Source organism: Tachysurus fulvidraco, chromosome 4, assembly GCF_022655615.1.
Source record: "Tachysurus fulvidraco isolate hzauxx_2018 chromosome 4, HZAU_PFXX_2.0, whole genome shotgun sequence".
NCBI lineage: Eukaryota > Metazoa > Chordata > Actinopteri > Siluriformes > Bagridae > Tachysurus > Tachysurus fulvidraco.
In genome coordinates, this window is record NC_062521.1 from 23,784,384 (window position 1) to 23,797,602 (window position 13,219).

The 13,219-nt window shown below is 37.7% G+C and overlaps 1 protein-coding gene across 1 annotated transcript; it reads right to left on the bottom strand.

Moving 5' to 3' along the window:
• Positions 1-9,095, bottom strand: faah2a (fatty acid amide hydrolase 2a). Its single transcript, XM_027146068.2, has 11 exons — positions 8,656-9,095; positions 6,951-7,033; positions 6,724-6,860; positions 5,696-5,905; positions 4,917-5,036; positions 4,688-4,823; positions 4,034-4,151; positions 3,830-3,949; positions 3,122-3,233; positions 2,826-3,014; positions 1-1,025 (listed from the first exon to the last, which is right to left on the bottom strand). Exons 1-11 carry the CDS (start codon positions 8,845-8,847, stop codon positions 805-807), a joined length of 1,638 nt encoding a protein of 545 aa, XP_027001869.1. The 5' UTR covers positions 8,848-9,095; the 3' UTR covers positions 1-804.
• Positions 9,096-13,219: the final 4,124 nt, after the last annotated feature.

Here is a 13,219-nt window from a genome sequence, read left to right on the forward strand (position 1 = left end):
TTAAAGTCTGAAAGCTGTTTATTTTACGGAAATGTTTTAATATGACACTGCATTTCATTCCTACTCCTTGTTTCTTTAATAAATGTGTTTACAGGAATCTGCTATACTATTCTTCTGTTTATAAGTCACAATAAAATGACATTCATTTTTGTAACATGTTTTACACATTTCTTTCTTTCACTCTGAGGCATTTCTTAATAAGATTATTTTTATGTGTATATTATCATCTCTATAGTGTAATTCTAAATGAAAAAGAATTTAAATTACAAAATTACATATTAATCTGTCATACTCGAATAGTGTTAAATATGTAATAGTGTAATTCTAATTTTAAAATAATTTAAATTACAAAATTACATAATAATCTGTTATACTTGAATAGTGTTAAATATTTCTTTTACTTCTTTCTTTCTTTCTTTCTTTCTTTCTTTCTTTCTTTCTTTCTTTCTTTCTTTCTTTCTTTCTTTCTTTCTTTCTTTCCAGTAAAATCTCATTGAACTCTGTGGCATGTTTTAATAATACACATACTTCCCTTTCCTGTCTTTCCTTTCCTTTCCTTTCCTACTTTCTTTCTTTCCTTCTTTCTTTATCTCAATAATTTAATAGTAATTTAATAGCTAATTTATTATAATTTTACAAATGAATCCCTGTGCCATATTTTATTATTACTACATACAGTATTTACTTTCTTCCTTATTCCTTCCTTCCTTCCGTTATTTAATATTCCGTTAGCCACATAATTATGTGGAAACTGTAAGCTTTGAGAAGATAAAGAAACTAATTAATGCATGGACAGTTTAGCGGTTATGTAGCATTACTGACATTATTCGAGATGCTGTTCTGTGTGTGTTCTGTGTGACCCGGCTCTCTCCATCCACCAAAAGCTTTCTCCATGTACAGAGCGGTGGCCAAAGAGAGGTGATCCTGTAGCTTTCCTGTGACAAGCTGCAGTCCAAGAGGCAAACCCTCCACGCTAAGTCCTATAGGACACTGGGTAACTGGCAGCCCTAGGATATTAAAGATTCCTGCACACAGAGAGACATTTACAGTATAGGAGAAAAGCAAGACAAGTAAAGTGAGTAATAAAATTCTTTCTTATTACTATGCAAGTCCTTTGGCTTGCTAATACATGAGATGAGAACATACAAAACCAATAAGAGCTCTGATAGAATTGGCTATGTTACAGTACGTTTACAAAACCCTAATTGAGTTGTTTTCACTTTTCCTTATGAGTCCCAAAACTGTCTCTAGTGACCACTTGAATGGATTTCTTGACCACTTTTTGAGGTTACCCATGCTTGCTGGGTTTATTGGGCATTTTCATAGCATTGTGTGTAAAAGGATTATGGGGTTCCTCTAGGTGAGTATTGCCCACTCTGTCCACTAAACCCAAGAAGACTTTCTTGTTCTGCTCCTTGGCTTTCAGATGTGTTGCGCAACAATCAAAGAGAGCTAAGAGAGCTATCATCTGAGAGAAAGTGGAAAAACTCACAACTTGATGCAGATCTTGACTCTTACTGTATACTCCTGGCCAAGTTTTCTTCAGACCTGACTTCTGACAAGACTTCCTTCTACAAGGAAAAGCTTCGACACAAGACCCTCGTAAGTTCTACAACATCTTCTCTTCTCTACTCAATCCCCTGGCTTCACTTTCTTCATCTTATTACTGCAGCAGACTTTGCTTCTTTTTACCACAAGAAGATTGAGAAAATCTGCAGGACTTTCACTTCTGCCCCGACTGCACCTACATCTCACAGTCTGGATTCCCCTACTCCTTTGTCGCATTTTTCAACTGTAGCAGCAGAGATTTTAGAGCTCATTCAGTCTTGAAATCCTACCACCTGCCCACTGGATCCATTCCCTTCCACTATGCTCCAGACCATCTCAAAAGAGCTTCTGACCTTCATCACCAAGATCATCAATAGATCCCTAACATCTGTTCAGGATCCTGCATAACAACCTGATCTCCCCTACAGTCACAGCTCTGAGTCCTTTTCCTCGCATGTTGCTGTGATATGCTCATGTCGGCCATCTCAGGACTGGACTACTGTAACATACTGCTGGCAGAGCAACCTATAAACGCAATTCGTCCTCTGCAAATGATCCAAAATGCACCTTCCTAAGTTCTTGCATACCACCCCAGTGCTGCCTACAAAGCTAAAAATGGACCAGCTCCCTCTTACCTCAAAGACCTCATCACTCCTCGCACTTCACCTCGCACCCTCCAATCTATCAGCACTGTTCAACTGGTTCACCATCTCTCAGGGTAAGAGGCAAGTATACTACAAGACTCTCTTCTGTTCTGTCACCAAGGTGGTGGAATGAACTTCCCCTACGGGTCTGGACAGCTGAGTCACTGGCGATGGTTTAAGACCTACTTCTTCATGGAATACTTGAACTAGCACTTTCTACTCTTTTTGTTATATGTGTGTATTTAAAACAAAACAAAACAAAAAAAGTCTGTAACCTAGTGAACCAGTGTTAATGTATTCAATGAAATGCACTTTTGTATGTTGCTCTGGATAAGAGAGTCTGCCAAATGCTGTAAATATAAATGTAAATGTATCGTTTGCTACATGGCAATACCAGCGACGAGGTTCATGACAGTTGACAAGGTCTTTAATTTTGGGACCATCTCAGAAAATCTCAATATGGCTACCTGCCAAAGTGGACCTTGTTGACACTTTAGATATGATTATTCAGGGTGAATTGGCACCAGATGACAAAAAGGCAAAGGGTGCTTTGAATGCTTTAGATTTGTGATGGAGAAACAAACAGAAAGAGATTAAAACATAACATAAATACAAGGGAGTGTCAAGGCTGACCTGTGTAAGAAAAATTGAAGGGAGTGAACAGAGGCTGGTGGTGTTTAGGGGCCAGTTGCGGATGTGAAGGATATAATAGCACTCCATCAGTACCCAAAAGCTCCTCCAGATCCTTTTGCAAACTCTCTTTCTGCTGCAGAATGAACGGAGATGGCTGTGAGCTCTGAAACATCTCCACCAGGGCCAGACCTGAGCAAAAGAGACAGGGAGCAATATAACTGGATCCTAGAAAGTGTTGTGATATCTATCCTCCATATATACTTCTCTTTTATATACACAGAAACAGAAGCATTTACCTATAGCAGCCATGGTGTGAGAGGACAGTCCAAGAAACCATTTAAAAAACTCCCACACAGGCCACACCTTCTTCTCTCCTCCACCCATCAGCTCAGCAAAAGTAGTAGGGAGCTGATAAAAACAAAAAACAAAAAAAAACCTCAGTTTTGTCTTAAAACTGATAGTTGACAACCTAAGCCCTCATCACCACCATTTACAGGATGTTTTTTGTACTTGTGTAAACTCTAGAGACTGTCAAATGTGAAAGTGCCAGGAAATCAGCTAACCATCCCATCACAGTTTGACAGTCACAGTGATCATACTTTATCTTCAATCTAATGTTTCATTTAAACCTAACTAATGTTATTGGCTGACTGGATAACAAAGAACCTCAGCATTGTTATGTCCTGTAAGATAATTCTTACAAGGGAAAATGCTAAAGAGAAGTCAATAGTGGAACACAGTCGCTAACTTTTAAGGATTCACTTTCAATTATCTTACTGTACTTATGTGTATTCATGTTCCATTGTATTCCTTGTGAACATGCCTCATTCAAAGAAATACAAAAGAAATGAAATTTAAGAAAGATAACTTCGGTCATTTGGAGAAAATATCCTACAGTACAGTCAATTATCCTATTTTTATATAATTGGATAGTAATTACCTTTTTTTTTGTTTAAGATTGTGTCTCTTAACTTTTATTAACCCAACAAACAACACAACCAAACCTTTCCATCCTTGCCAGGCGAGGACATCATTGCTCCCCAGATCTGAAAGGAATATTTGAGCTGAGGGATGCGCAATTCTTGAACTTGGACCCCTAAATCAGCCTTTAAATGTTCAACCACCTGAAATACATAAAGCCATTACATTTAAGAAGATTGTAATGTTTGTGTGTAGCTATTAAAAAATGAGTCAAAACAAACACACACCCTCTTCTGTGCCTGAATCAGTTGTGGATCTACAGGAGAGAGAAGATGTGATCCTCCATCATGAGGAACAGAGAAGAACCGAAGTTTCCTCAGATCCACATTGGTAGAGAGGGATAATCTGTGAGGAGGTACAATAGATTTATGGGATACACAGGTTCATACGTGTTTACTGAGATTGCATTTCTGATTATGCAACCTGACGATGAATTGATTTCCAGTTTAAAACCATAGTATATAGTAAACATCGTATAGCTCATATAGAGGCACTGGATAAAATCATTAAATAAGGCATTGGACCTCAAAAGCAAAAGATTTTAAGTTTAAATCCTAGCAAATCAAAACCTGACTTAAGCAAGGACCTTAACCATCAACATGTATAAAATGATACAAGTCCCTCTGGATAAAGCATCCACCAGATGGCGATGGTGCTATCTAAGCTCAGTTTGGCGTCTGTCTAAGAAACTGCAACTCTAGCACCAGTAGATGTCCCGAACACATTCGCTAATTTGGCTAAAAGCATATATGGAGATTTTTCAAAAACTAGTATACATGCACCTTCAAAAACTAGTATACATGCTCAGTCTCATTTTATTTTCAGTCTAAAACAAACAGGAGTGTGGAAATGACACCTAAAAAAAATCTGATCGGAGTTACTTTTCTGCATTGGGTCCTGCCATAATCCTCAACATGGGCAGAAGATCCTCAGCATAGCGACACATGGGGCCTGTACAAAGGAAACTTGGCTGCTGTCCAGACGCTGGGGGATACTGACCTCTGTTATTTACTATACCTGCAGATACAGACAGACAGAAGCAAAATGACAGTGCACCTTATTTCAGATTACACAAGACTACAGCATTTATCATACACACTCAGTTCCTACCTGCTGTTGGCTTATGTCCAAAGATACCGTTAAAAAAGCAAGGAATGCGAATGCTTCCTCCAATGTCTGATCCCACTCCAATCACAGAAGCACCACTACCTATTATACTTCCCTCTCCACCTGAAAGAGTAGTGAGTGAGAAAACAGATTTGTATTTGCTATTTTTTCTGTGCATTTTTTCTGAAAACAATAATTCAGCAAAAAACTCAAACTTACTACATGACATATGAAGCAAATCAGCCAAGTTTGCCTAAACTATTCAAAGGTTCAACCAAGGTTCAATCCCATCTAATAGCTAAAAATAACAAAATTGGTGTGAGTTCTAATATTTATTGATTTGCACTTGAGGCTGGGTTATTTTAGGCAGATTTGGCAACCATTCTCTTCACCAATTGCGATGTGGTCACTGAAGATGCCAAGTGGTCACTGAAGATGCAATAACCAATAATAAAGAAATGGTGAGAAAAAAAAATCAAAATAAATTGCAGACAATATAGTTAAACAACGTGTGTGCGACCTGTAAGTTAGTCATGACCCAGAGTTAGAAAACATACCAAAATAAACAATACCATGGAGATCATAAAAGCAGATCCAGGACAAACGGATCTCTCACCATCTCTAGAGAGAAGCTTGGTGGTAGTAGCATTGTGTTGAATGTTACTCTTGGCATTGCGGTTGCTTATCTTTGCAATTTCCTTCAAGGATGGGTGGTAAAAAAAGGAAGGTGGATAGAAAGGGTTTAGGTGATTACTTATTCAAGGCACTCTATGTGTACTAACCTGAGCTGCCCCCTGCTATCCTCTCGAGATCATAAGGGTTTCTGGTAATGCCATAAAGGTGGTTGTGAGACTCCAGCCACATGGCCAGCTCACTGCAGTTGGTCACACCAAGTGGAATAGCTCCAGCACGCTTTAACAGAGCTACAGGTGGAGCATCCACTCCTGAAACCACCGTCCTCCTGCTAAGCAGTCCTGTAGAATTTGGCATGCCTATGAGAAAGAGAAAGAAAGACTGAGAGATGGAAAAAACCTACTGGTTTTATTACAGAAGGGCCTATTGGCTTATATTATACTGTTGGTGTGTCTTTAGAACGGATTCATGGCTCTATTGAATTGTTCATGTTTTTTGATTCCAGTTAACACGCTATATTCAGATATTCTGTCAGACAACCACAGCAAGCTATCAAGCATGAGCATTGTAGTTAAACTACCAATCCTATTATTTTATCAATCATATTAATAGTCAAATTCACATCTATTAATAGAACAGTATCTCAGAAATTATATGAATATAGTATTGCACACATTTTCACTTAATTCATCAACAGCAATACTACATTCATAACATTTATATCACCATGTTCAAATAATCAGTCATTGAAAAATTCTATGTTTGACTTTTTTTATTTTGAGTCTATGACAATATTTCGCTGCCTGTTGTGTATGACTGTGTATGTGAGCAATACAATTTTAATTACAAAAAATTGTGAAGAAAACAATTGTTCATTTTGGAATTATGATTTCAATATCGCTTTAGGAACACTCATGGTTCATAAATTCATAAATAGAAGTTAGCGACTCTTTCAGAAATCTTGTGAGGTTGGCTTGTACAGTATATGGAACAAATATAATGTGTCATATTATGCTATGTTGTAGTCTGTAGTATCACACCCAGTATATTCCAACATGACATATACTGTCTGCATTACTGTACCATTTTGCATATACCACAATCTTTCGTTTCACTAATTATTTCAGCTAAAGGACAGATTCTTATTAAATGAACAAACATGTGGCTGTAAACTTACCCTGCAGGGCGAAGGCCTCTTTCACGGTAAAGGGTACACCGAGGAGAGGAAGCCTGTCCTCCAGTACATCCTCACCTCCTGTCTCCTCCTCTATCAGTTTATCCACTTGTGCTGCTTCTTGGAGAGCTGCAGCAAACCTAAAAGAGAAGGAAAGAGAGACAGAGATCAGTCTATAATCAGTTAAAAAACAACCCCATAACAAATAAGAACATTTAAGGCTCACTCACCTGTCTTTAACCAAAGCATTGATTAGTGGGTTGACTTCCTGGATGCGATCGATGTAGGCCTGAACAACCTGGACACTTGTTACCTATGGTACAAATAAGGATCTGATAAAGAAACTTTAAAGACTTTCCTGCTCAACATGAGGTAGATGCCACACTAGTGGCATTTAAGTTTCTTCACTAAAATGTACCTTTTCACCTTTTCAGGGCATAAAGCCTGTGGGCTATTCACAAGGGTGTTTCCTAAACATGCCTTTAATGAGAGATGGTTGTGGGTTCGAGTCTCGGGCCGGCCACGACTGAGGTGCCCTTGAGCAAGGCACCGAACCCCCAAAACGGCTCCCCAGGCGCCGCAGCATAAATGGCTGCTCACTGCTCCAGGTGTGTTCACGGGGTGTGTGTGTGTGTTCACTGCTGTGTGTGTGCACTTTGGATGGGTTAAACGCAGAGAACAAATTCTGAGTATGGGTCACCGTACTTAGCCGTATGTCACTTCACTTTCACTTCACTCACTTTCACTTTACTAAATTCCATTAAAGTGAATTTAGTCAAATTAATGCATACAAGTTAGACATTTTTTTTTACATATAATGCCATAATAAATATAACTGCAATAATAATCATACTATAAACAATTTGGGACTAAATATTTTAATGTAAATATTTAGTTATTATATATATGTGTGTGTGTGTGTGTGTGTGTGTGTGTGTGTGTGTGTGTGTGTGTGTGTGTGTGTGTTATATAAATACTATATTTTAACTACTAAAATAAACTGTACCTTTTCAGCTGCAGTGTTTCTTATCCAAAGATGATAATAATGTTTAAAAATAACTCTCCACTGCTATGGAATTTGGTTCCCACATATTTAAAGCCATGTTTGGATTAGGAAGTAAGCCTTGAACAATAGGCTGCTCATTGTCTTGCCCTTTATACACTCTAACATGTCCAAGTGCTGTACACAAATCTGAAGACATCTACTAAACTAAAAAGGCAACTAATATAATAAACTATCCCTTTTCAGCTTGCAGGAATGTTGCAGTGTTTCTTATTCAAAGATTTGCAAAAACAACAACAACACAAAAGGGGCGGGGGGAGGGTGTCCATAAATCTTGGTCATGGGATTCGTTATTATTATTATTATTATTATTATTATTATTATTATTATTATTATTATACTAACAACAACAACAACAACAATAATAATAAGTATTATTATTATTTCTTTTTAAAACAATATTTTAATATTTATTATTATTGTTGTTATTATTATTATTATTATTATTATTATTATTATTATTATTATCGAGCCTACTTATATTGAAAGGGTTAAATCCAAACCATAATAAAAAACCTTGTGCCCTTTTTGTGTAAATAAATAAATAAATAAATAAATAAATAAATAGCGACGATTTAATTTCACCTATTTCTATAATGATTATAATATTTGTACAGATGAATTAATTACATTGAAAAGTGGCAACAATATAGCCTTCCTTTAAACCTATGAAAAAAAAGTTGTTTAAGGTAACAACAAAACTACACTTCCCATAATTCCACCCGAACATTTCACCTTGCAGCTGCTCCCAAAACAGAAAAAAAAAGACTCGCCACAGCCGTTTAAAAGGAGGTCGTGTTCAAATTTGGGTGTTTTTTTCTTGTCGGGATAAAGTGGAGCATTAAAAGTGAATCAGTGAATCGGTCTCTCACTTGTTTACGGCGGATGTTCCGCGCGAGCTGAACCGCGGAAACGCGCAGCAGCGGCTCGGTGATGCGGGGAAGCCCGAGACCTTCTGTGCGTCCTCGCTGTTGTGGTGCGAAAAGGCTGAAAAGTGCTAAAATCGCTTTAACGCCAACACGCAACAAACAACACCAAAACCTCTCCCACCGGGTCGAGGCCATTGTGAACAGATCGGGAAGCGAGGAGGAAACGAACTGCTTTATCACAGTGAAATTAAACCGGATTTAGATGCTTCACTGCCCCCATCATGCAGCGCGGTGCAACTACTGTACGCATCAGGTGCACCTTCCCGTGCTTAATAAAGCCTTTTTTGTTTAGGTAGAACAACTCATAAATTTGACATGATCTTGTAAGGAAACAAATATGGGCAAAAAAATAACCCTGAGATAATAGTTTAATATTTGGAAAGGATAAGGCATGTTTCTGAGATCACTATTAAACTAGAATCAGAATCAGATTCAGAAGGTCCTTTATTACCAAGTGCGCCTGCGCATACAAGGGATTTGTTTTAGTGTCATACTCTTCCAGTACACATAAACAACACACAGACATAGATCAAATTAAGATAAGAAATTGGGTGAAAAAATACACATATTTAAGTTAAATTGAAATATAAATTGAAAAATATATAATAAATTAATTTCAAGCATTTGGCAAGTGTGCTTATCCAGAGTGACACATTATCTATTTTTATACAACAATTGAGGGTTAAGGGCCTTGCTCAGGAGCCCAAGAGTGGCAGCTTGGTACACATGGGATCAAACTCACACAACCTTTTGATTAGTAGCCCAACACCTTATCCACTAGCCTACCGCATACCAAGTAATATATAAATTGTATTACAGTACAGTACAAATTCATTTTTACATACATTAACAGGAATAATTATTCAGATAAAGTATACTATAGCTGAAAAAAAAACTAGCTATTTTTCAGGGTCTATAATATACAAATAAATATACCTTACATGGCAACCCACATCATACCAGTGTTACTCACATCAGTGTTTAAACCCCGAACACTTCAGGCCCTTACTATATAACTGAGGTATTTGTTAAAATAAACTTTTTTTTGATGTTTGTAGCATATCTAAAAAATAATACATATAATAAAATATAATGTGGGTATCTAAAATTTAAGCCCATGTCAGATTTTTTTGCACATACTTTACAGTATTTTTTACATTTTACATTACATTTTACATTAGAACAAATCTCCTTTGTAACAATATCAGAAAGTAATGAACTTCCTCTGAGATTGTTGAATAAATAAAGCTCATGTCTCTTTGCACATTTAAGGAGAGGATATCGTTTCAAGTCAAGAAGCTTTTATTGTCATTTCAACCATATATACTGTAGCTGTTGCAGTACACAGTGAAATGAGACAACGTTTCTCCAGGATCATGGTGCTGCGTAAAACAAAGACAGGGCTAGGACTTAGTAAGTTAGTCCTAGCCACATAAAGTGCAACTGTGCAACTTGGTGCAAACAGTGCAGGACAAGACAGACAAGACAGTGGAGGACAATACAGACAAGACAGACAAGACAGTGCAGACAAAAGTTTACAAGACAATACACAAAATACAAAAAAGACAGTACACAAAAGACAGTAAACAAAAAACAGTGCCGACCAACCAGTGTCAATACTGTATGTAAATACTGTAAGTTCAGACAATACTGCGTGCAGTAATACTCGAATGAACACAGTTTCTTAGCAGCAGGTCCCTGAGATAGTGTATAAGTTTGTGCAAAAACAGCAACAACTGAAATATTGTACAGTATGAGCAAAATGACTGAAATGTTAGGCAGTGTGTGCAAAGAGCAAAAAAAGTACAAATATTGTCACTACACCACATGACCATTTAGACCATCATAATTACATGAAAATAATTTCACAAACCAAAATATTAAGTGCAAAGGCATTATTTCATGAGCAGTCTGTTTTGTGCAGGACAAACACAGCCAAACTGACAGAAATGTCAGTTAATGCTCAAAAAGTGGCTTTGAGATCCTTCTATATAAATCTACTATAAAATATACCTTGAACAAAAAGAAATAGACATTACATTGAACCTCGCTCTTAAAGCCCTTTGCGAAACTAGGACCAGACTTGTGCACTCTTTGTTCTGTAAATTGCCACATAGGTATATTTACATTTACAGCATTTGGCAGGCAACCTATCTAAAGCAACTTACATTTATCTCACAGCTGAGCAATTGAGGGTTAAGTGCCTTGCTCATGGGACCAGCAGTGGCAGCTTTGCAATGGCAACTAATAGCAATGCACATGGCTTCTATTGTAGAGCCCAATACCTCAAATATCTTCCTGTTAGATCTCGAGTCCGTGCCCAGTTCCATGTCAGTGGATGTCTGCACTTCTAATGGACTCCAGTCCATGTCCATGTTCATGTCAGTGGATCTCTGCACTTTTTAAGGACCCCAGTCCATGTCCATGGCAGTGGCCGCCTGGAACTAGGACCAGACTTAGAAGTGGATGTCTGCACTTCTGAAGGACTCCAGTTCATGTCCATGTCAGTGGATTTCTGCACTTCTGAAGGAGTCCAGTCCATGTCCATGTCAGTAGATGTCTGCACTTTTAAGTTACTCCAGTCCATATACTATTTATATTCAGGAAACCCTTTAAAGGAGGACACAAATGCAATGATGCTTTGATGATGCAATGATGCTCCACAAAACATGCTAACTACGCTAGTAAACAGTCTCCACAAGAACGGGCGGCTACAGCTCAGAGATTGACGGCTAATTTACAGACTCAGCAAAATCTTTTTCACAGACAAACTGCGATTCAAGAGTCAAGTACTAAGGCAATTTTTTTGCTGGCATTCAAATTATCAAAGGCCAGTAAGCCTTTCTCTGAAGGCGAATTTTTAAAAGAATGCATGGTTGAGACAGCAGGTCTCTTGTGTTCAGAGAGCAAAGGCAAACTTTTATGCTTCACTTAACGAAGCCACGTTTCCAAACCTCCGGAGGATGGCACAGAAGATGCTGACGTTGTTTGGTTCAACCTATGTGTGTGAACAGACATTCAGCGTCATGAACATCAACAAAGCCCGTCACAGATCCAAGTTAACTGACCAACACCTTGGATCTTGAGAATTGCCACAACAAATATAATGCAAGACATTGATGCACTTGCAAAAAAAGGAGACCAACAACACTGTTCCCACTGAAATTGAATGGGAGTTTATTACTACTTTATTAAATTAATAAATTTGTAAAATAATTTTTACAATAAACTAAGCACAATGGTGTTTTGCTGCCTGTTAAAAGCCAAATCTTTTCATGTAATGGTTTTAACATTTAATTTATATTAGTTCACACAAATACACCAATCTCCTATTCTAGCCCGGCCCCTCTGTCAAATTTTAGAAACCATTGTGGTCAAAAAGTTTCCCCACCCCTTGTCTAAATAAACAGGTCGAATTGGCTCCTAATGGCCTAAAAATACACTAGGTAGTGTGAAAGACTAGTTATAGAATATGTAATACACAAACTTGTGTGTTAGGGATTTACATTTACATTTACAGCATTTGGCAGACGCCCTTATCCAGAGCGACGTACATACAGTAAGTGCTTAAATCCCTAGCATTGAATACATTAATGCTGGCTCACTAGGTTACATACTTACGTAAGATACCATGAGTTTAAAACATTTGTTCAAAGTTACAATGAAAGTGTCAAAGTGGTTTTTTTTTTAAATACAAAAGATAGGGAAAGAAGTGCTAGTTGAAGTGTTTCCTGAATAAGTACTGTAGGTCTTCAACCGCCACGTGAAAATAGCCAGTGACTCAGCTGTCCGGACTTGTGGTATGCGAAGGTTGAAAACAAGCCGGGAAGCTGCATTTTGGATCATTTGCAGAGGACAGATTGCGTTCATACAGTACTGTAGGTAGACTTGCAGCAGTGCATGCTAATGCTATGGATCTATTGATGATAGTGGTAATGAAGGGCAGATGGTTTTGGAGATGGTCTGGAGTATAGTGGAAGGGAGTGGATACAATGGGCAGGTGGTAGGATTGCAGGACTGGATGAGTTGTAAAATCTCTTCTGCTGCTACAGTTGAGAAATGTGACAACGAAGGAGTGGGGAAATCCAAACTCTGAGATGTAAGTGCAGTCGGAGCTGAAGTGAAGGTCCACATATATGTACATATGTGAACATGGGGCAGTTGAACATGAGGAGAAAGTGTTCAGCATCCTGACTGTCTGAGTGAGGAACATTGTAAAATAAATCAAGAATTTTGCTTAAATTTGATTTGAAATCATTTCAGAATGACTAGTTACTTAATTGTGATAATGAACAATATACATGTTCATAAGTTGCCTTGTTATGTATAAACTATTGAGCATGAATTAATAACAATCTTAATAACATTCTTAACTGTCCTTCTTAAGCCTTTAGGTTCTAGTGTTAAGTGATTTCTGCAGTTCATGCTTTGAAAACTGTTCAGCCCGATGTTGTCAACTGACAGGGAAAAGGGCTGTAATTCGTGGGGTCACTAAATAAATAAATAA

Coding starts and splice junctions, on each gene's coding strand:
- faah2a (XM_027146068.2), bottom strand. CDS start 8,847: ATGGCCTCGACCCGGTGGGAGAGGTTTTGGTGTTGTTTGTTGCGTGTT. Junction 5,906..6,723: donor AGAGGCCTTCGCCCTGCAGG/GTAAGTTTACAG, acceptor TCTTTCTCATAG/GCATGCCAAATTCTACAGGA. Junction 3,234..3,829: donor CGCCTGGCAAGGATGGAAAG/GTTTGGTTGTGT, acceptor TGTTTTTATCAG/CTCCCTACTACTTTTGCTGA.